Consider the following 24614-nt stretch of genomic DNA (forward strand, 5'->3'; position numbering starts at 1 on the left):
TTAAATCACATTTCCTTTATGAGACATTTATTGTGTTGTCCCTATGTAGATTCACACACAAACTCCCTATCTTTAAAATGTAACAAGACGCACTTCAGTTATTGCATTATTTGTTTTTAATCGGCGAAAGTCGTCTTTAAGGTATCATGTGCCACCAACTGCGGGGCAGTTAACGTGGTAGTCTGCAAACACACACACGCAACCATAGCCAGGAAGATGGCACGTTAACACGCTCGCAGATCTTTGAAGACTCCCGATTCTCGTTCTCTTGTTGGCTTCAGTTGCCTACTGCAACCTTGCAAGTCGACGCACGCAGAATCCACGCATTCCCCAATTCATAAAGAAGCGCTGGAAAGGGGGAGGGAAAAAAAGGGGGACGCTTTGGGAGCACTGAGAAGATACTGGTTCCCTGGTGCGTACTATACACGGATCTTCGCCGGATCCGTCTGAGTGCCCTAGAACCAACGCGCTTCATAGAAAACTCCACACAAGGAGCCCCGTGTTTTGTTTTGTTTTTTTTTTGCTTCTGGGGGCAGAGAGTGTGAGTCAGGAGAGCCACTCAGCCCCCCCACCCCACTTTGTCCTCGCTTTTTTGGGGGGGGCGAGCACGCGCTTTGCTTCCTTCGAAAGACCGCCCACCCTGGCTCCCGCCTCTTTGTTTTTGGGCCGCGTCTCTTGCGTAATAACGTCCTGTTGACGTCGAGGCCCACCCGCCTCTGCCCCCACCAGACAAAACACATTTGAGAAACGTGAGGCGGCGGCCATCACGTGGGAGGCGGCGGCCAATGAGGAGAGGAGGGTGGGGCTCGGTTGCTCTGTCATTCAACAGAGCTGCGTAGAGTCACAGGGCGAGCGGCGAGGACAGGGCGTTCGGCTGGTGAGGCGAGGCAGCGCTTTGGTGGTGGGGAGAAAAAAAAGCGAGAAGGAAGAAGAAGCAGCAGCAGCCGCCTCGCGACCGAGCCGCTCCATCTCTCTCTCTCTCTCTCTTTCTTTGCCGCCGCGTTTACGGAACGCTGTGGGGCTCCTTCCCCAGCTGTGAGTGGGCGTGCGAGGCTGAGGAAAAAGGGGGTGATGCGTGTCCCGCTGGCGGCCATCTCCACCGAAGCCGCAGCCTCCACGGCCGCAGCCGCTGCCTCCACGGGAGCTTAAGAGAGACGCGCTCGAGCGGAATCTTCCGCCCTCGCCTCCTTGACCGGAGAGCCTTTAAAGTAACGGGATCTGTCCCGACATGAGCCGCGAAGCCGACTTCGCTCGTTCCTGAACCACCCGGCGACGCTCTTCCACCTGACGAGGCGACCCCCCACCGCTCGCTCGCTTGCCCGCCCGCCCGCCACCCATCCATCCAGCCACCCACCCCGGCGAATCCGTCCGACTGTCGGAGATGGGGGTGAACTCGGTGCACTGGTTCCGCAAGGGGCTTCGACTCCACGACAACCCAGCGCTGAGGGAAGTCATCGAGGGGGCCGATACGGTGCGCTGCGTCTACATCCTGGACCCCTGGTTCGCGGGATCCTCCAACGTCGGAATCAACCGGTGGAGGTGAGCGGGCATGAGGCGGAGGAGGCGGCGGCGGCTCCTTTCATGGAGCTGATCGCTTCTCAAACCCCCCCATTCAGAATCGATGCGCATGCGCACCGGCGCCTGGTTATACAACCCCGGGTGTTCGCGGCCTCCACAGGAATCGTTTCTGACGTCTCAACGGAAGGGAAGGGAGGGGAGTGACGACCCTCTCCCGCCTGTTTTCGGTGACACGGGCTCGATAAGTGGCGTTTATTATTTCCTTCTGAATTCAGCCCTCGTTTCCTAGGAAAGGCCTAAAAGGTTTTACATATACTGCAAAAGGGTGCGCTGGCTTTTTCTTACGGCATGGGGGGAGTGGGGGGGGGGGAGGAAGAGGCTTGGAAGGTTACTACCAAATCATTGACAAACGTTTTGCGTGAATCAAATGGCTCTCTTAAATCCTATTCTTTTTAGCTGATCCAAAATGGATGTTTGTAATCACATTCCTTGAGGCAGTAGAGCAGGCCTCATGAGAATGACAATTGTATAAGAGATCTTTTTTTTTTTGTGTAGTCTTGATTTCCACATTGTTTTCCTTGCACTGTAAAAGACACTTAGCTTTTGTTGCTTGGTTATATATAATCGTCACGCTGCTATCCCTACTTTTGCTTGCCGTGCCCTGTAATTTGGATCTTTTCCAGTCTCTTCCCGGTGCCATCAGCAAAGAAACAATGACATATGCAATCCCTCCTGTTGCTATGCACACACTTGCATTTCAGTTGGATGTTTCATAACCAGTATTGAGTTCATGGAATTTGTGAAAGATCTGCCCCAAATTCTCAAGTTAGAGTAGAAGGTTGGATGTATCTGTTTGAATACAGTGCTTAACAGGAAGTGTATTGAATAGAGAGAGAAGCTTTTGTGAGCTGCATCAAAATTAGATCAAGTGAAAGCTTCAGAAGCCTATTCCGTATCAAAAAAGCTCATGCCTTTCAACATAATTTGTTAGTTGGAAAAGATGCTGCTAAAGTCCTTATTTTTAGCTATTTGGTTCTGTTTCTTACTTTTTAAAAAGCTGTAAAATTAGGAAATATATGCTGTGCTATATATTTGCTGTGGATTTAATTTAGCACGGTGAGTAAATTTTATACTCCCTTAGGGGTATGGAAAGCAGATACTCAGCCATAGCAGAAGTGTAGAATGCGGCTATTGTTCAACAGTAGAGCAGTAGAGCATCTACTTTGCAGGTAGAAGTTTAATCCTTGCCAATCTCAGGAAAGTCAGTCACAATAGACAATTTTGCCAGACAATGCAAGGAATCTTTTGAGGTGTAACTGATATGGGTATAATTGGTACAGTTTCAGTAGAACATTTTAACATTCTAAAGCAAAGATCAAGGCATAAAATCATTTTCAAATATTTATTAAGGCTCAGTGTTTTTAGGATACCGCATTTTTTAAAGTCTGAAACAATTTTCTGTTTGTCTTTGTTTTGACCTAATCAGGGTTATAGCACTGTTTTGGCTACAGTAGTAGTAGCCACTAGGCAAGAAAAATGAAAAACAAGGCTATTTTCCATAATATGAATAGTGCACCTTCTTGTGTGACTAACACTAATTGCCTGGTTGTGGTATCCAGAAATTTTTCCAGGCCTTTGTAAATCCAGTGTTAAGCACTTAAAAGTCATTTATTTGAAATGTAGTCCTCCAAGGATTCTGATTTTTCTAGAAACAAGCATGCTAATAAATTCTGCTTGATCACTATAATTTGATTCTCAGCAGTTAATTCATTGTTGATTTAGCATTATATCCAGATAGTGTTCCTGATTTGTAAGTTCCAGTAAGTTGTGGATGGAATTGCCTGGGTTTGTTAGACCTCTCACTATTAGGAAGACCAAGAGAAAGAGATTGAACATTTATCAATGGGTTGCTTTCATAGGTCATTCAATAGTCATTCATAGGTTAGCAAGAATTGTATCTTACTTTCCTTCTGCACACGACCTTAGGCTGTTGTAGGTATCCTAGAGAAAGAAGTAAATGAAGAGGAAATGCTTAGAATGTACAGAAAAATTCTGGGCGTAATGAAGTGAAGTATACTGGAAACATTAGTTTGTGATGTGGTAAGGTGTGTGCAAAATTCATATTAAACTTATGAATGAATTTCATTACAACTGACCTACTGACATGCCGTGCATAATTGTTAGCCTGCTGTGACATATAGCAATCATTGACCTCTTTTCTCTTCATTATTTTCCTGTAGCATAGGCGGTGGTATTCATATTATGAAAACTTAGTACAGTATTCAAAAGTTTTACTGTGCAACTCATTTTTTTCTGAATGTGCCTTATTTCTTTATTAACAAATTAAGAAAAACAAATTTGCAACAAATTGCCTTCTTGAAAGCTATGTTATATGTTCTGTTAAGGTTTCTATGACTCTTGTGTAAAATATCTTTTATTTACTAAATACTGTATAAAGCATTGTTATATTTTTGAGTTCCCCAGATACAATAAAATTTCCATTAAGTATTTTATCTTATTGTTATAAAGCAGGAGTCATCAGTCCCATATATTTCAGAATTTGAAGAAATGGTTGCCATGTGGGTCTGGCTAGTCACAAAAACAAGCAAGTTGGCCATGAAATTAAATACAAGGCAAAAATTTAATATAAGTAAAACTAGTTATTTTCTGTAAGCAAAATAGTAGTTTTTCAAAAGTAAGACTAATTATATTTTAGGAATTTTTGTCCTATTTTAAAATTATGGTTTTTAAATGATCTTGGGATAGTTGAGGCTCTGAAATTGCAAGTTGTATGATTCACCCTAAAAATGTAAGTAGGAAATTGCAATCAGTTTTCACAATTGTGATAGAATCCTCCAGGGCGCACAAAATTATGTTCAACACTGCAGGTGGGTTGTGAGCTCAGTTTTCCTAGAAGTGATAAATAAATAAAATTTTATCTGTTTTAATCTCCATGTGAAATTGTGCTCTTTTTTCTTAAGGTTTATTTCATATTCATATACAACTGGTGTAGAATTAGGAATATCCTCACTACTAACAAATTATTGAGGGTTATTCCTGTAAAATATTAAATGTTCAATAAAAAAGCTTTTTCCTCAACACTCAATGGTTTTAGAAGGGTAAAATGAAATCAAGATGAGGTACCCTTATGGAGAAATACACTCATGGATATCTTATTTATGCTTGATTTCAAGGGACCCCAACCCAAAGAACTTGGGTAACTTACTGTTTTAAAATAATATATAATGTAAAAGAAAACAAACTCATACAAATAAAAATCAAAAGATCACAATGAGCTCTAAAACTCTAATGCCAGGGACAGAGCCAGAGCTTCAGAAATTTAGGGCACTTTTGCTTTTTCCCAGTATGTCATGTATATTGGCATGGAACAAATCAATAATTGAATGATTGCAGGTGTGCTTTGTGTTGAGGATTAAAAGAAGTTAATTGATTGAAATAGTAATGCATCCTGCTTAGGCACAGAAAAGATAAAGACAGTATTAGGGTGCACAGTTCTCCTGGTTCTTAATTCAGTTACATGTCCTAAAGCAGGGTCCCCAACCCCCAGTCATGGCCCACTACTGGGTCCTGAGCTTTTTGAAACCAGGCCGCAGAAGTGATGGGCGAGCACGTGCCATCTCCTCCCACCCGCCAGTCCACAAAGCCGAAAAGTTTGGGGAACTCTGTCTTAAAGCATGCCATCAATTATATATCTCTGTCATATAGTATTTGTCCATAGTAAGTACATACGTATAAGTGACCTTTTGTTCTGGAAATCTGTGCTAAAAGAAAACCAGTGAAGGTACTTTCTTTTGCATAGATTCCAGATATATGGACCTCAAATTCCAGTATTCCACAGCCAGCATAGCTGTTGATTAGAATTTTGAGTTTAAGTCCACATAACTGGACATTGCCAAGGTTCAGAAACAATGTATTAGACAAAAATAAGCTCAAAGTTCCTTACATGACTCAGATTTTCAATTTAAAAACAATTTTATGCTGTATTAAGCTGATTAGCAAATAAGTTACTACTACTGAAATAAAAAATATAGTATGCATCCATATCTACTATATTATATCACAGTAAAATACCAAAATAAATTAAAGGCAAAAAAGAAAGAAAGAAAGAAAGGAAAATATAAATAAAAAATTAACTAGCACCATTGATTATAGGTGACATACCTATATTAGTGCTAAACCCTTGGTACATTGTCCATATACCAAATCTTATCTTGCCTTATGTGCTGTAAGCTTTTCACCTTGTTCTTTTTGAAGATTTTTAAAAGTTGAAGTCTTTCTTTGACATTCTGTTATATTAATAGGTTTGTAAAATAGTTCTGATAGAATAATAAAATAGTTTTAAAGTAAGAAAATAGTTTCCATAAGATAAAAATGTACAATTGAAGAAAGCTCTCAAGTAGCATTGTTTTATATAGTTACCATATTTTCGGAGTATAAGACACAATTTTTTTCCCTCCTAAAAGAGGGTGGAAATGTTGGTGCGTCTTATACAGCGAATACAGCCATTTTTGGCCTCCCAAAGCCCCGCCCCACTTGTCCCATTTTTCCAAAAAATGGGACGCGCAGAGGGTTTGGGAGGCCTGCAGAGTGGTCCTGGAAGCCGGAGAGGGCAAAACCCTTTTTTTTCTTACTTACCTCTTCGAAATCTTGATTATAATTAAAAAGTGCTTTCTGTGGAGGAGTTGAGTTTCCTAGGTTTAAACTATTTTGACAAAGAAAAAAATGTAGTATTGCTTTGATTGTGCTGCTGATTTAAAAACATTATGCAGTTGAAACATGGCCTTTCAAGAGCAGGATTAGAACTGTACAAGTCTGGGTAGAATAGAATTTTAATTTAGATAATTTATACAGAGTAGGTTTACTCTTGCTAAGATTGATGCAAACTGGGAGGAAATTAACCTTTTATTCAGTTATTTGAAAATCAGTTATATATATATATATGGTATATATTTTTCTTGCCCATATTTTCATAATTAAAAGTTATGTTGCAACTTAGTTGATTTTAAGAATCAGTCTTTAATAATTCATAACCAGCCCTAAGAATTATGCTTTGGGACAAAATTTTCTACATACTGCACTTTCCTCCCCCCCCCAAAAAAGATTTTTGTTTTATTGCATCTTGACTTATTGTAGTAAATGTAAATCTGTAACATTTAATTCATAGTTGTCCCATTTGTGATCTTTGAATCTCCTTGTTATTTAGCCACCAAAGTAAAAGAAGTAAAAATAGCTGCATTTATCATTGATAATTGTGGTGAAAATTTAGCGGTTCCCATTTTTGCTCCGTAAAAGGAGCCAGATTTTTCTTTCCACAATGTATTTTAGTGAACTGAATATGTGTATTTCTGATGGTATATACTAGCACATGGCAAATCTCTTGGGCCTAAAATATTATCCAGCCCTATGTTAGGTTGACAGAGCAGAATTGTGTCAGAGAAGAGTTATTTAGAGATCCATGACCTTTTCTAGCTTTGAGAAGGTTTTGTTTTTAAAGGGATGCCTACGTAGATGTTCCAATGTTAACGAGGTTTAGCTACAATCAGTATGTATCTTCATAGACATCTTCTATCTTTGTCCGTAGATATTAGAAGTATGTTGATTTTGATTACATGTTAGTGAGAATGGAGGAACAATGAATTTAAGCTTCACAATACATTTCTATCAGTAGTACAATAATTAATTTTACCTGTGTTATTTGGAATTTAAATTGGTTAAGCTTTAAAGATGCAGTTGTATGAAATACTGTAGACTAGTAAGTTTTTATTTACTTTCTAACAAACATCTGATTTTCTTTAGAAGTGCAGCCTGATCTCTTCAAAACACTGTGGTGATGAACTTGAAATTCAAGTTATGAAACTGTGTTGTAGCATGATCTCTAAAGTAGGTCATTGTGACGGGAGTAGTCCAAACAGCCTTGCCTGGTTGCTAGAGCAACGGCCTATTTAAAAAAACTTTCTTGTTGATTCATATTGAAGTAAGCCTTTAGAAATCATGTAAAAAACTGGATAAGAGAGACACACCAAAGGTAATACTAGCAAATATTTATTAAACTGGCTGTCTTTCTCTAGAAAGTTTAAGGGACTTGAAAGATGAAATGATATATCTTTATCTTATTACAGTAGATGTTATATTTCTTCGTGGACCAGTAAAAAGCATAGTTATGTGATACATGGAGAAAAATTATCATTATAACATAAATACTTGCTTTAGATAAGTTAACTGTTCCTATCTTTGACTATAATCTATAATTCCTTCCTTTACATAATACAGGCAATCCTTGATTTACAACAGTTCATTTAGTGACCGTTCAAAGTTACTACAGCACTGAAAGAAATGACTTATGACTGTTTTTCACCATTACAACCTTTCCAGCATTCCCATGATCATGTGATCAAAATACAAATGCTTGGCAATTGATTCATACTTATAACCATTGCTGTGTCCCGGGGCCATCTGATCACCTTTTCAGATTCTGACAAGCAAATTCAATGGGGAATGATCCTCTAGAACTGGTTCTGCTTCCCATAGGATCCATTTTTAATTTTTATTTTAAATTAATCATAGGTGCTTGTTTTCTTTTTGTAATTTAAAAATACTTTTCTATAGCAAAACAATGCTCATCCCTATGTAACAAATGAAGGGCTAATTTTTATAACAATACAGGTCAGTATCTAAAATTAAGGTTTCTCTGTGGCTCTCTCAGAGCCAGCACACTATATTCCCAAAACTTAGGTCTTTATTAGAATGCAAGTGCTTTCTAATATGGATTCTCTATCTGAAAAACCCGGTTAGGGATACATCATCATGTTCCTGAGTATGCTAGAAAAGCCAGTTTTGAATATTTACGGAAAATTCCTGGAAATGGCAGGAAAAAAACCCTAAGAAGCGTGATTCATTTGTTGCATTTGAATCAGCATATATACATTTGAAAATGCTATCAAACCTGTATAACTATAATGTTGAACTATTACGTCCTTTGATAGTTAATCATGGAAAAGTTTTATAGGTCTTCATATAGATTCTGGTTACTTGTTGTCTTCAAATGATTTACAGTTACCAGTTTTTTTCTCACACTTGGTTTAAAGCAAGTGTGTCAAACTGGCGACGCATGGGCCAGATGTGTCATGTGCAGGCCATGCCCACCCCAACTCCGCAATTGCGGAAAATGTCACGAAATATCACGTGACGGCAATGTGATGCCACAGATTTGACACCCATGGTTTAAAGCATTGGCTCATGGTGTTTGGCCAGAACTATTGCTGCACAATAGTTGTAAAGATAGACTAGAATATTTTCTTGATAGCTGTCACTTCTCTTTCAAAAGTTTTCTGTGCTCAAGATTTGTGGAATGGGAGAAAATAATTGTTCTAGACATTTTAAGAAACTTCAAGTGAAACTCTTTAATACAGTCATTAAATTATAATCAAAAACTTTACATTTGTGAATCAACAGATTTAAAGTACAGCTAAAATTCCAATCATACATACTGTATTCAGCTACAAGATGTTCCTGGCTCTTCAAATATTCCAATCCTTACAAAGTGACTGTTTTTCCTTATTTTGGCCACTTATATTTTCAAATGAATGATGTTATTAACACCTTGAAAAAAATAAAGAGAAAATAAAGTTTGGGAAATTAAACTTTTTATAGTGCTTAAAACACAGTAGTTTTCTGGAATTTTTTTTACTATCCTCTGAACTTTTGAATTGCATCTTAGTTCAGGCAGAGGGATAATTAGGGCCAGTTATGTGTTTCATTATATAGAGCTGTTTGATTCCTGTCATCATAGTAAAGGTATTGCCACGCAGATTTTATTTTTTTTGGAATAATTTTATTAAAGTGTACAAATACAAAGATAAAAAAAACTAATGCAAACTAAAGAAAATACAAAAAATAAAGGAAAAAATAAAATTAATAGAAAAAATAAAAAAGAAGAAAAAGATTCAGGTAATCCTCAATTTACAACCATTCATTTGAATGGTTGAATTGCAGTTACTGAAAAAAGTGACTTATGGCCATTTTTCATCACAGCATCCCCATGATGTGATCAAAATTTGGACGCTTTGGCAACTGGTTCATATTTATGATTGCTGTGTCATTTGATCACCTTTTGGAACCTTCTGACAAGGAAAGTCAATGGGAAAGCCAGAGTCACTTAACCGGGTTACTGACTTAACTGCAGTGATTCACTTAACAACTGTGGCATGAAAGGTCATAAAATGGGACAAAACTCACTTAACAACTGTCTTGCTTAGCAACAGAAATTTGGGACTCAATTGTCATAGTAAGTTGAGCGCATGTATATAGAAAATGTAAAATGACACCTTCTCTACTGCTTCAATTAAAAAACCCACTTCCCATGTCTCGCCCCTTACCAATAATCAAATTGCAAAAAAGACATCATTTAGTTGTAATTAGCAAAAGTCTGTTAAGAGTTACTAAAAACATTAACATATTTTAATATTAATTAAAAACTTCGATTTTATAATCCAAAATTATTACTTATGCTAAAAAAGCAAAAGAAATCTCTCTCCACTTATAACAGATCTTTAAAGCCTCCTCATTCACTTCTAGTAAAAAGAAAACCTTACAAAATATATATTTTAACTTGATCAAACAGGTTCATTTTATAAACCTTTGTAGTTTTTAAAAGCTTCATCTTTAATCCCATCAACATCAAGTAACGTCCCACAAGTTGCTTTCTTATCATTTTCTTTCTGTTCTTCTTTCAGAAACAGCTTGAGTACTGTAATTCTTCTTTTGTTTCTTCCTAAGGTTTCCTTGATTTCATGCATTCCTTTTATGTCATCTTTCATTATTAAGACTTCAATTGGTTTCATTTATAAATCTATTTTGGCATCGTTCACCATATTACTCTTATACTCTGGCATTTTAAAACCCACTTTCAGAAGAGCAACATCTTTTTCCATTTCACTTTTGTAATCCAGATTTTTTTAAAACTCCAAATCCACATTTAAATCAGTTTTAGTCTCTGTTTTATGCAATAGAATCTGTTGTTCTTCTATTTCCTTTGCCATCTATCTTGTAAGTAACTTCTTGTATGTAACTTTTGAGTATATTGTTCCCAAACAGCCTTAATGTATTCTATAGTCAAATAGTGTTGCTTTTTTTCTACTTTTGTGCTCTCCTTTAATTTCCTTCTAATCATCTGTTCATATTCCAATCAACAAACTTTTTTGGGGGCAGGGGAGAGAACAATTTTCTTAATAATTTTAAAGACTTCATATATTGTTTTATAAATCTCACAGGTAATATTTTCAAGCCCATCTAGCCCCTTAATTTTCCAGGATCCACATTCTGGTCCATCCTTTTGTTGTTTTTCTAAAAAATAAAGCTTTTCTTTTTAATCCTTACACTAACACTGGAGCTATTTAGGCTAATGACAACTCCTGCAGAATTTACCAAACGTATGACTATAAATTCCTATTATAGATAATCAGCTTCTTGGGTCTATTTGGCAGTACCTTCCATAGGCATACTTCCATTTCTAGCTTAAATCTATTGCAATTCATGGATGTCCAACAATCAGAATATATTCTCAATCTCAAGGCTTCAGCAATGGCAGTGGCAGCTTTTGCTCATTTTCAGATGCCAACTACAATATTGGTTCATGAGAAATTAAGGTGGTATTCTTGGTACTGGATAAATAGTTTCTTCTTCGAACTACTTAGTCTGGGAGATAAATCAACAGAACTTTTTTTTTTTGCTATCGGACAATCCACCTAGAGGTTGACCATGGATGCCTCCATGATCAGATGGGAATTCCTTGCAGGGATTTTAGGTTTCTAAAGCTCTGGTAAACAACCTGTTACTGAGGTGGGGCAGGGGTAGTGGTTCAAGTTCAGCAGCACAGGAGTATTTAACATTTTAAGAGACTGCTGTTGCCTTTTTCTTTAAATAATTTTTTTTACATGATAGCCAGTGTTTGCTACGTGTAACCTTTTAGAACCAGTAATTTTGTACAATAGCAGTTTAAAGTCACTTTAATACAGATACATGATACAGTATTAGTATACAGTAAGAAATTTCCAATTAACTTTTTATTTTTATTTTTTAAAGGATAATATTGAATTGTAAGAGTTTCTATAATGGGTTTTCATATACATTGACCTGAAATAGCTGTACATCATTATCAAAGTTTGCACACTCTTTCAGCTGTAGTCCTCTATTTGTATAACAGCAGCATTATTACATGATCTCTGACAGTGTCTGTAAGGATTTCTGAATATACCATGGAAGCTACATACACACACTTACACCACAATATATTTTTGTGTGATGGCTGTAATCTGTAGAACCAAGATAATATATTATGATTGATTATAACTCTTTCTGCACAAATCTTGCCTTTGCAGCAAACATTTTTTTAAAAAAAACATATTTCCTTCATGTCTTCCTCCTTTCAGATTTCTCCTTCAGTGTCTTGAGGACTTGGATGCCAACTTACGAAAACTAAACTCTCGTTTATTTGTGATTAGAGGACAGCCGGCAGATGTATTTCCCAGGCTTTTCAAGGTAAATTTGGATTATTTGAAGATGATTTGAAGCAAGTACAAAAGTATTTAAACTTACTTGAATACTATGATTATACTTAAAAGTAATATGTATAATATTTATTGGCCATATTAATGGGCATAATTTGGCTAAGATTTGCATCACAACATTGGGATTTAAAAGTAAAAACCTATTCAGATTGCTTACTTTTTAATTTTTTTGTCTTACTGTTTCATATTATAATGTGGTTAGATATATTAGATATAAATATTTACCATCTGTAAATTGCACTGATGCAATCATCTATAAAGATGAAGGAAACATCTAAACTTATAGTACCTTGTTGCAACAATGTATATTCCTGAGGCTTTTTGTTCTAACTTCGTTCTTTCAGCTTGTTATCTCTTGGTAAAATCTATTCGAATTAAGACAAAAATAACATACTGTAAGAGCACACACCTGAGAGAAGGAACGGCTTAATTGCATATAATCCAGTTTTATGAATATAGACATTTTAAGAAGGGAGTAATAAAAATGTAGTTTGGAATCTCAGGGAGATCCTATATTGATACTGAATTATGAATGGTAAAGTCTGTTCAGTTCTAGGAAAGTGGGGCTAAAACTCTCTAAGGGTTTTCAAATCACTGTATAATTTAATGTAATATTCATTTTATTGGCCCAGTTCTGTTATATTTGAAAAAGGAGGGCTAAAGTCTTTGCTCCAGCTTGCTTAAAACCTCCTGTAGCAGAATTCTTGGCTTGTACACAGAGAATATTTTTTTTCTGTATTTGCTATTGAATATAGTAATTTATTTTTATGCATTCTGGGTATTTATTATTCTTTCTTGTTCCTTGACCTGGAACAATTGCAGTTTTAAAAATCACATTATTATTTGAAATTATAGGAATGGAATATTTCAAAACTTTCTATTGAATATGACTCTGAACCATTTGGAAAGGAGAGAGATGCAGCAATTAAGAAATTGGCCACTGAAGCAGGATTGGAAGTCATTGTACGGATATCGCATACCTTATATGACTTAGACAAGTAAGATACTAATTTCTTAAGTGTAAAAGAGAAAAATAATGTTTTATTTAGTATAAATAGATACTGATTCTGATAAGAGGATAGAAAATAATTTTCAGTCAACATTTTTTATTACAGTATTTTCCTGTAATATATCAATTTTGCATAATGGATGGTTTTGCAGTTTAGCAGTTTAGCACTATGAAACATTTATATTTACATATAAAACTTGTATACTGCTGATTTCAACAAATTGACTCATGACACTTTACAGTAAAAACATAAAACATCCATGATAAAGATCATTAAAATATCCATAGTAACAGGACTCAGACAAATGTAACATTAAAATGGTCATGATAGGTTTAAAAATAAAAATATTTTAAACATTGGAGATGTGAAACCATAGCAGACAATTTGGTGATATTTGTACAATAGGGAAAATCCCTATGGAAAAGCTGTCTTTAATTGTTCCTTGACTATTATCAAAGAGGAGGCAAGCCTGAAGTCAGCAGGGAAGCTGTTTCAAAGAACTGACACTGAATAGGAAAGCAACACCTCCTGGTAACAGCCAACCAAATTAGGTTATCAGCAGGAGCTTCTTTCAGTGCAGTCTTGCTGTTCAGGACAATTCTGACTGGACAATGTAGCCCTGGATATATCTAGATGCCAAGCTGCGAGAGACTTCATAAGTTAAAATCAGTACTTTACAGGTAATAATTGTCAAGAATAACTGGATTCAAAGAAGGTCTCCAGAAAAGGCTGCATACAGCTTCTTTCAAGGCTGTTGGAAAAACACCCTTTCGAGAAATTTTGATCAGCTTTCAGATCCAGGCAGTCATCCCCCCCCCCTCAAGTCACGTCTAAAAAGATTGATGGAGATCATACTAGAAAGCACCCTATATTTCCTTGGAATTCACTGGCTGGACGAAATCCTAGATAATACAGTCAGATGCCCCTGTTATCAATTGAACTCTGTTAATGAGGAGTCAAGACAGAGACAGTTAACTGTCAGTAAAATCCTATGTAAATTGATCACAACAGCTAAAGTAGGAACATTTGGGGACAATCTCATCCTCATCTAAATCAATTTTCAACTGCTCTGAAAGGAATGTGAGGTTAAAAGTGTCTGTGCCAGACCCAAGATTTATGAAGGCCATGAATTCATGGATTCTTGTGTTCCACAGGATATAAATATCTGTCCCCCTCCCCCAAACTAAAAGGTGTCAGGTTTATCATTTTAGTCCTGAAATCACTTCCAAGAGTCTAAAAAGGGATTCCATTTGGCAACCAGGTACACTGGTAGAACTTCCAGTTTGTCTCTGTGGCCCAGTTTCAGATACAGGCATTTACACCCCAGAATTTCCAGAGCAGATCCTTGGCCCTGTACAAGCATGAATACACCCCTCTCTACTTGGTATTGAGCTGGCTTTAGACAATTAGAAGTGGAGATTACTACTAATTTAGTGGTCATCTATGTCCTGGAATAGTTTATTCAACCTTACCTGCCATATCTCCCTTCTTCCAACAAAAGTGGGATATGTATGCTGATCACTTCCTCTCCAATACTCATCTATCCCCTCCCTGACCACTATCTTTCAATTCACTTGTACCCATCATCAAAGCAATACTTTGTGGGTAAAATGGGCAACCAATACATTTGATTAATGGATGGATGGATGGATGGATGGATGGATGGATGGATAGATAGATAGATAGATAGATAGATAGATAGATAGATACAGACAATTCAACTAGGAAAACAATTTCCTTTAGCAGTTGGCCTTGGGCAATTCAAAGGGAATTTTAAATCAAATACTGACACCATCACCTAAACTTTCCTTTTCCTGGAAGCTTCTTTCTCCTCTGTCTTTTTAAAAACAACATGAAACCCTGTGGACAGCTCATCCCCATCTAGACCCATCACCTTTGGCTGTTCTGTTACTTTGGTTGTTGAGATGTCAAACATGGAAAGTTAATGGTTTCTGTACCAGTCAAATTTGGACACTGGTTTCCAGATAGTTGTTTTTTTAATATTGAATTGTCATATGTTAAAGTATTTGTAAATTATAATATTTGTCAGTGGTTTAGATTCATTTTTAGTAATTTCTTTGTAACAAATTGTTAAGTAACCTTTCCAGTGATCTGTTCATTCATTTGCAGAATAACCAAATTGTCATTGACCCTTTTATTAATTATTTGTAGTAGGATGATTGGATTTACTGTATTAATTCTGCCCCTGAGCCTTTTCTATATTTCTAATGGAAATTACTAACTTTATTCATAATATGAAGTAAATGTCATAACATAATATAGATAAGAAATGTACTGTAGAGTTCCATAATAAACAAAAAGTGTTTCTAAAATTATAAACTGGCATTGATTTCTTTGTATGTAGAATTATAGAATTAAATGGAGGCCAGCCACCTCTTACTTATAAGAGATTCCAAACTCTAATAAGTAGAATGGAACCATTGGAGATGCCTGTGGAAACTATCACTGCAGAAGCCATGTCAAAATGTGCCACCCCAGTTTCTGACGATCATGATGAGAAATACGGAGTTCCATCACTTGAAGAACTAGGTAAGCCAAGTGGGTTTTTCCCCATTTTATGACTTTTCTTGACACAGTTGGGTGAATCACTGCAGTTGTTAAGTTAATAATATGGTTAAACGAATCTGGCTTCCCAATTGACTTCGCTTGTTAGAAAGTTGCAAAAGGTGATCACATGATCCGGGACATTGCAACAATCATGAATAAATGCCAGCTGCCTAGTGTATTGATCATGTCACCACAGGGATGCTGGAAAAACCATCATAAGTCACGTTTGACAATACCATTGTAACTTCGAACGGTCATTAAATGAATGGTTGTAAATTGAGGACTACCTGATCTTGTCATTTTAAATGTTGCTTTAAAACTCTATAAGAAACTGATACTATTAATGATTGCTTTCTGGATAGGGATTATACTAGAATACGTATGTAACATAATTCAGTAGAGTTTCCAAATAACCATGTAGTTCATTGAAAATGTTTGCTTTATTGTGAGGAAAAAAAGAGCAAGTTCCTTATTGTTAAATTTTGAAGACTTGCTCCTAGATTGGGTGTTGATAACTCATCATGGATTTATAATAGTTGACAGAGAGATTTCAGTATATTTGTCACTGCACTGAGGAGCAATAAATTATTTAAATACTAATTCAATATTCAATAAGTATTCAAATTCATCAAAACCTGCAAATTTAGCATTGGGTCAGTTCAGCGTTTTGAAAATATGTGTAACAATAGTTTAACATAACAAAGTTTTATAATTTATACAGATTGGCTAATAATATTTGACTAATATATTTTATTTTGGTTTCTGTACTATAGGTTTTGATACAGATGGATTACCTTCCGCCGTTTGGCCAGGAGGAGAAACAGAAGCACTCACGAGATTGGAAAGACATTTGGAAAGAAAGGTATGTTGTTCACCTTTGTTGTTTGCTATGTATAAGGAGAATCCTTGACTGATGAGCACAGTTGAGACTAGAGTATCAGTCAAAAGTTGTTCTGGTTGGTTAAGTGAGATGCCCAATGACCACTTCACTCAACAACCACAGTCCTGGCATTCATAGTTGCAATCATTAAATGGAGCACAAGGAGCACAAGGGTTCTTCAGTTAGTGAAGAGTGTGTCCTGCAATACAATTCAAAGTCACAGCCGCCTCAGCCCTGCCTTGTAGTGTGTCACTCATCAGCAGAACTTTCAGGCCTAGGCCTGAAGTAGAGCTGCCAGCTGGCTGCCAATGCTCCAGGCCTTGACTACAGCCCTAGCACCGCCCCTAACAATAGAAGTGGCTCCAAGGCGGCTTGGACCTGGTTGTGACCAAGAGCTGCATTGGATAAGCTGTGCGGGCCTCTCAACATCAGGAAAAAACTGCCTGAAGGCAAATGGCATGTGACAGGTTCCTGGGAATGCTGGGCAATGGGAGCAATTGTGCTGTTTCCCAAGGCTTTCACATCTTAGAAATCAGTGCGAAGCAGCATTTCTGACTGGCAGTGGTGATGGCTACTGACTAAGATTGTTAAAAACTTCAGGCCCAGGCCAGCTCTGTGGCTGAGTGCTGTTGTGCAGGATGCCCCAGATGCTGGGGATTGTAGGCAGGTAGTGGTTATAAGGGCAGGCACACTGCCCGGGGGGCTGGGGTACGTCAATGTTTATAACTCTGGGTACAGGTCATAACTCTCTTTGTTCAGTGCCAAAATTTCAATCATTGAACTTCATTGAATCAGAACTAAATATAGTTCGTTACTTTATTGAGGCATGAAAAAAATTGAGCCAGTTTTAGTAAAATGAACTTGGAGAGTGCTACCTTCTATGTGCTTGTTGTCAAGGATTGAAATACTGTAGTTTTTATTGAGAAATAATTCTGAATGCTTTAATACTTGATTAGCTGTAATTTTACATACCAACTATACAGTTAACATTTTTATATTGTATAGGCCCTTGCAATCCCACCTATCCATCCTTTGTACCCCTTGTGCTTTTAAATCAACATAGAGTATTAAACAGAAAATTTGGGATATAAATCCCTGAAGACACAGAAGCTGTACTTCACACTGTCTGTAGACTGAGCATCACTATAACAATTTTATTTCCATAAAGTAGTTTTCTAGTCTTGTGTTCAAATGCTGGAGAAGTGAAGTGCTGCAATGTAAATTTACTAAACATCCTCAATATAGGATAAATAGTAAGACCTCATGTGTAAATGAATTAAAAATGATATGCATAAGTAATTCTCAGATTTTGAGAAGCTGATACATAGCCGTTGCAAGCTTGGTTTTTAAAATGCTGTTAAGAAACTTATATCAACAAATAATAAATATAAATGCCTCCTCCCTTTTTTTTTAATTTTCTTTTTAAGGCTTGGGTTGCAAACTTTGAACGACCTCGAATGAATGCAAATTCCCTTCTTGCAAGTCCAACAGGACTTAGTCCTTATCTGCGTTTTGGCTGTTTATCTTGCCGTCTATTTTACTTCAAATTAACAGATTTGTACAAAAAGGTATGAATTGACCACCTGGATTTGTCTGCATGTATTGAAGACATGTATTTAAAAAGTGAGTTTTTAATCATATCTTACGATTTACAGGTGAAGAAGAACAGCTCTCCTCCTCTTTCCCTCTATGGCCAGTTGTTGTGGCGTGAATTCTTTTACACAGCAGCAACTAATAATCCACGATTTGATAAAATGGAAGGCAACCCCATATGTGTGCAGATTCCTTGGGACAAAAATCCGGAGGCTTTGGCCAAGTGGGCAGAGGGTCGGACAGGGTTCCCTTGGATTGATGCTATTATGACCCAGCTGCGTCAGGAAGGCTGGATTCATCATCTTGCCAGACATGCTGTGGCATGCTTCTTAACACGGGGTGATCTGTGGATTAGCTGGGAGGAAGGAATGAAGGTACAATTTTCTTCCAGTTAACACATTTTGATATTGTCCTTAAGATTTGACATTCCAGTTTATTTCTAAATAATGTTAAGAAAAGTTGTATTGCATACCCAGTTTGTGGTTGATTCTTCTGCAGAACATGATGTATGTAAATCTTTTTATTATTGAAGTCTTGACATATTTGCTTCTTTATTAACAAAAAACAAACAACCCCTACTATCCTTTACTTGCAATTCTATAGCCACATTGTATCCTCTTGGACTGAGCTGTGAGAAAATATAGTTTTGGAGTATGCTGCAAGTGTAGTTAATGTAGAACCAGTGGGGTAAATGCACATAACTGCTGTCACCATTATAAATGTTATATAATATAAAGTAATTTAGCTCAGTAGCAACACCTAGTGGTAAGTCAACACTTTATGCATTATAATGTGCATTCAGAATGTTTCCTTGTTTTCTCTCATCAGTCCCACACTCACTCTTCTTTCTTTAACACATTAAAACATGTATGAGAAATGTTAGATAGAATACAAACAGGCTGATCTCAGGGATTAGATTGTCCTGTAGTACTGTGACTAATTGTTTATGCTAGTGGTTTTAAATATCATTCTGTTTCCAGCGTCTATTTGCATTATGAGTTTTCATAAATATGTAAGCTACCTTGAGCCCTTTCTGCAGATAAATGAGTTGTCTGCTGACTTTGCACATTTCAAAAGTTTACTGTATAGAGTACATATTTCTTCTCAGCTTTCTCCTTATGTGCTTAGATATGGACATTTTAAAAGCCAGCATGCCAACAAATTGCTACTTGAAACTATTTCGGAGAAAGAGTAAATACAGGGTTACATTAATTCAGTGGTTTTGATGTGGTTTTTTTTTTTGTAGGTATTTGAAGAATTGCTTCTTGACGCAGACTGGAGTGTGAATGCAGGCAGTTGGATGTGGCTGTCTTGTAGCTCATTTTTCCAGCAATTTTTCCACTGTTACTGTCCTGTGGGTTTTGGCAGGAGAACTGATCCTAATGGGGACTACATCAGGTAAAGAACCATTATCAGTTTAAAGTGAAATATTATACTGGGATTATTTTGATGAACCATAAAAATGATAGAAAATTTCTTTTCTTTCTTTTTAAATTAAGACGTTATCTACCTATACTCAGAGGTTTTCCTGCAAAGTATATATATGATCCTTGGAATGCCCCTGAGGGAGTCCAGAAAGCTGCAAAATGTATAATAGGAGTAAATTACCCCAAGCCGATGGTAAATCATGCTGAGGCGAGTCGACTGAATATTGAAAGGATGAAACAAATCTATCAACAATTATCCCGATACAGAGGATTGGGTATGATGGAAAGCTTTGGTTTCACTTTTTACTTTCATGACTTTTGGCCTGAAAGTCTTACTTAATTGTTGAAATCATAGTTTAATATTTATAATTGACTGACTGAAGAATGAAAAGTTATTTCTCTTGCATTTTTCTCTAATTTCACCTTTTTAAAAGTTGTAACTTTTAACATTACTGAAGGGCTAATATATTAATAATAAGATCACATAAGCTCTGGTCCTTTCAGGGTCAAAACACTGCAAAAAAAAAGCATTGCCTTTTTATTTTAGAAACACAGTTAATTTATTTAGGGAGAATTTTCTATATTTTCAGGTTAAGGATCGGTTTATTTGTGGGATTGTTTTCATCTTTCTGAGTGACAGTTCCAACATTATTGATATTTAATTTAAAATATAGTCTGTGTTTGCATGGGATTGATTCTTTAAAAATAATGCTCTAATTCTTGTTGAGAAAATTAACTCAGTTTTTTAGGCCACTGCATTTTATTTTGATTAGGTCTCCTTGCTTCAGTGCCTTCTAATGGAAATGGAAACGGAAATGGAAATGGAAATGGTGGCCTAATGGGATATTCTTCAAGCGAAAATCTCCCTGGTTGTGTTGGTACAAGTGGTAAGTTACTCCTATGTATGAAAAACTAAGAAGCATAAATAGCAATCTATTTGACTATCTACCAACATAATAATAAGCCAAAGATGAGTGATGTTTTTTTAAGGAGAGGACAAGGAGAGGCCTCCTTAAAAGGTCCTAGGAATGGCTTCTCTTGCAATGAGGAATTTATCACTGCATGAACTCACCTGATGGTCACCGTCTTGGAAGCTTTCACCAGCTGAAGGGAAAAGGGTTTAATTGTTTGACAGTGTATGTTTTCTGGTGCTGTGTTCAAATAACACTGCCTCCTCTGTCCTGAGCACATTGTTCCAGAAGTCCTAGTGTTTATCTGGATGTTAATGAACAAAGTTAGGTTCTTGCCCTGATGTTCTTTCTGGACATCAAATGTTTCCTCTTGGCACAATTCCTTTCTAATGGTAGATCCATATACTTTGACATCAATCATGAGAGCTATCCTTAGGTCATGTGATAAAATTCTGATGTCGTTAGGGATTTTTTCCAGCAATTTCCATTCTTCTCTTAGGCTGAACTTGCTGGGATGGGCTGGACAGGTTGGCAGTTGTTTGAAATCTTCTTCACTTGTAGATAATCTGGACAATGGATTGATGTCCAAATGATTAGCAATCTTTTTAAATCCCTTCCCAGAATCATAGGCATCTTAAACCATCTTTATGCAGGCCTCAGGGAGCTCTTTCAATCCAGGCATATTTGTGATGCCGCCAGCCAACTAAATATGTAATAACACAGGAACCTCCCAGATCCTCTCTAACAATATGGTAAACATTTGCATCTGATCTGGTACACCTGTTTTTAATTATAGGTATTTGAGGTTGTGATAAATGTAGGGGTGTACTTACTTTTTCCACATATTTTCATTTAGATTTATTTATATTATACAATATAAATTGTGCATGATATTAAATACATCCCTTTTGTGTAATTCTATAAATCCTGAAAACAATATAGATTTGCTTTCTTTCAGGCACTCAAATGGGAACCAGTGAAGGACATACAGGGAATGTTCAATCATGTACCCATGGAGAGACTCATAAAGGAACAAGTGGAATTCACCAGCAAGGTGGGATAACTCAAAACTGCATTCACTATTCCTTCACTCTTAAATAATAATGTGTGATATTCAAATTCCCTTGACAAATCAAGATATATTGATTTCAGCAATGTAGCTTCTGCATAAGCATGTTTAAGAATAGTAAGTAAAAATAGGAATTGCTCTGGGGAAACCATTATATTACTAGTATAGACTAAGCAACTATATACCTAAAACAGTAAAGTCTAACTGATCTCCAAGGAAGTGAGGTAGGCATGACAACAACTCTTTACTATGAAGACTTCTAAATGGATCCCAAATGAAGGAGTTATGGAAGAAGTGGTTAGGCAGTTTAATTAATTAATTAATTAATTAATTAATTAATTAATTAATTAATTGCTCGCTCTTCATTGTTTTATGGTAGCCAAGAGTAATGTTTACTAGGTAACTGAATCATTCAAAGAGGTACTTGTTTTAAAATATAGAAACAGTATCCAAATAGTAGTGCTTAGTACACTGTGATTTTTATACTAGGATTTACTTATTTTCTGTAGAAGATATGTTATAAATGAAGTAAAAACTGAGTTTAAGAATATAAAGTGGGAACCTTTGTTTTCTAACAATATTAAATAAAGATACAGAATGGGGCATTGAGCAAGGGGGAAAATTGTAGTGAATATCTTACGGGTGCTCTTTCAGATAATTTTTGCTTATGATTAGGGATAAGTTAGATTTCACATTCAAAGACACAATTTGAGAATGGTATTTGTTTGTGACAGAAAATGTGACTTCTAATAAATTCAGTACAATATTTCAAACTATGACAGAAAAATTAGTAATACTATAAATATTACTTATTTATATTTATTAAAACTATGGGGGGAAAGTTTAATGTTGATTTCTAAAAAAATTTGTTCAGAAATTAATACACTTTTTAAAAATAGGTTACGCTCAAGGAAACAGCGGAATTTTACATTATGCTCATGGGGACAGTAAAAAAACACACTTAGTGCAACAAGGTATGATTTCTGTACATTTATGATTTTGAGTTAATCAAATTTAAATCAAATTCAATTTTCAATCAAATTGAAAGTCAAATACAACATTAAAGAATATGTTTGTTTTCAATTGTCTTCAATCTAGGAAGAACATCATTTAACATTGGAGTGTGCACTGGGAAGCGGCCAAATCCAGAAGAAGGAATTCAAAGTATTGGTCCAAAAGTCCAGCGACAGAGCAGTAATTAATGGGTAAAACTGAATAGTGAAGAAAATGATTGATAAACTACATTCTAGTCTCACAAAGAGGAAACTAAGCGTGCCTGCTGCATATTTCGGGAGCATAACTTTCTTGGAAGAAGTGGACCAAACACCATTGCATCTAAAATCCTATTTGGCGGTGGCCAAGAACTCCCTGTCATTAATTTCATACTTTGAGCAGTCATAATATTATCCTGAGTGTATTGTCATTTAATTACACTTAGTTTCTATTTTTCCATTAAATTGTGAATTAATGTGGTTTTATTTCTTTGAATTTGCTGAGAGATAAAATATTCACTTGAAACCCACTAGTCATTTGTGTATCATCTTGGGTAATGGGCAGTATTTATTTTTTCTTGAAATTAGTTAATTTTTATGCATCCCAATTTATTTTTATAGTGGGAAGTTTAAAAAAGAAATTTCATCTGTTGTCATTTTCTACAGATGACACTTTTCTCTAAGCAGTTTAATATTTTTCAATTTTATATTCATTTTTCCCCTTTTTCTTAAAATAGACTATCTAGATGCATTCAGGCTAATGTATATGTAGCACATGGATTTACCCATGTAACTTGGAATATTTTTCTCTTAGGACTTTTAAATTCTTGTTTTCCTTCTTATATGCATCAGCAGCAGACTTACCAATCGGTTTATAATAATTAGCCATGCATATTCCCAAACATATTTTGCTCAGAAAAAGCTTAGGCTACCCTTCTTGAAGCTTGGGAAGGCATATGATTCCTAAAGCATTTTGAACTAACAGCATCTTAGAAAAGATGAAGAACTTAGATCAGGGGTGTCAAACTCAAGGCCCAGGAGTCAGAGCCGGCCCGTGAGGTGCTTAGATCTGGCCCCCCAGGCCAACCTGGAAACAGCGAAGGATTGACCCAAGGTGCCTCTGCATGCTCGCTGGAAGAGGGTTGCAGGAGGCTGTCGCAGCTGAAAACAGAGCTTGGGAGCCCATTTTCGCTGGCAGAGTGCTCGGGCCACCACAGGCACCCTGACACAAGTGATGTTGAGCTGGCTATGCCCACCCCAGCGACCCGAGGTCAAACACAACCCTGATGCAGCCCTCAATGAAATAGAGTTTGACACCCCTGACTTAGATTATTGAAGAGCTTCATCTTTTATCTTTTTGGATAAATGTCAAGAAAAATTAATGAAATATTTATTGTTGGGGTTTTTTTCCATCTGGCACACAATGATGGAGCAACCTATTGTCTAGGTCCTCAGCATGGTGCAGGTGTACCTTGATGCCCACCAAGCATACTACCTAATTTAAAAAAAATAAAATAAGGGGGGGGGGAGGAGCTAGCATGTTGCAGAACACCTTCAAGCATAATTTCTGTCTGTGCTTGATATAAAAAGGCATTCTTCACCAATAAAATAATAGATGGTTACAATGCATTGCTTTGTTATTTTTTGGTATATGGATATCTTCTGATTACCATACTACAATTGTAACTAATTGGTCAGAATGCCTGCGAATGTTGACCAGGCAGTCATCCGCCCTACTCTACAAATGTCACTGCCTTTGCAGTAAGAAGACTGGGCTAAGAGAAGAGAGGACCTGAAAATAGATTCTAACAATTATGGACTTTTCCTCCATCCCTTGCTGAAGCCGACAAGCCCCTTTTCCAGCTTCACCTGTACCATGAACTGTAGATTGCATGCTGTAGTTCTTGGAAGCCAGCCTGCCTCCCTACCCTTGTTCCAGTTCTGCAGCCACCCGAAACAGCAATTCCCCTATCGCCTCCACCTTCCCCATGGGAACTTCCGCTGACTCTCCTGACTCACTCGGAAACAGAGAGCACTGTGCCTTCCTGTCCTGCTTCTTC

The 24614-nt window shown here is 36.7% G+C and overlaps 1 protein-coding gene across 1 annotated transcript; it reads left to right on the forward strand.

Moving 5' to 3' along the window:
• Positions 1–839: 839 nt before the first annotated feature.
• Positions 840–23080, forward strand: CRY1 (cryptochrome circadian regulator 1). The gene is made up of 13 exons (XM_034403452.3): positions 840–1539; positions 11967–12075; positions 12960–13102; positions 15480–15664; positions 16456–16544; positions 17990–18130; positions 18218–18529; positions 19402–19553; positions 19655–19857; positions 20356–20469; positions 21452–21547; positions 22462–22536; positions 22661–23080. The coding sequence occupies exons 1-13, from the start codon at positions 1382–1384 to the stop codon at positions 22762–22764; spliced, it is 1881 nt and encodes a 626-aa protein (XP_034259343.1). The 5' UTR covers positions 840–1381; the 3' UTR covers positions 22765–23080.
• Positions 23081–24614: the final 1534 nt, after the last annotated feature.

Source organism: Pantherophis guttatus, chromosome 7 (genome assembly GCF_059756535.1).
Source record: "Pantherophis guttatus breed Tessera chromosome 7, ASM5975653v1, whole genome shotgun sequence".
Lineage (NCBI taxonomy): Eukaryota > Metazoa > Chordata > Lepidosauria > Squamata > Colubridae > Pantherophis > Pantherophis guttatus.

Excerpts from the sequence above, each read along its gene's own strand:
- CRY1 (XM_034403452.3), top strand. The coding sequence starts at position 1,382 with ATGGGGGTGAACTCGGTGCACTGGTTCCGCAAGGGGCTTCGACTCCAC. Across the intron at positions 18,131-18,217 it reads TAACAGATTTGTACAAAAAG|GTGAAGAAGAACAGCTCTCC; the intron begins GTATGAATTGAC and ends TACGATTTACAG. Across the intron at positions 19,554-19,654 it reads CCTAATGGGGACTACATCAG|ACGTTATCTACCTATACTCA; the intron begins GTAAAGAACCAT and ends TTTTAAATTAAG.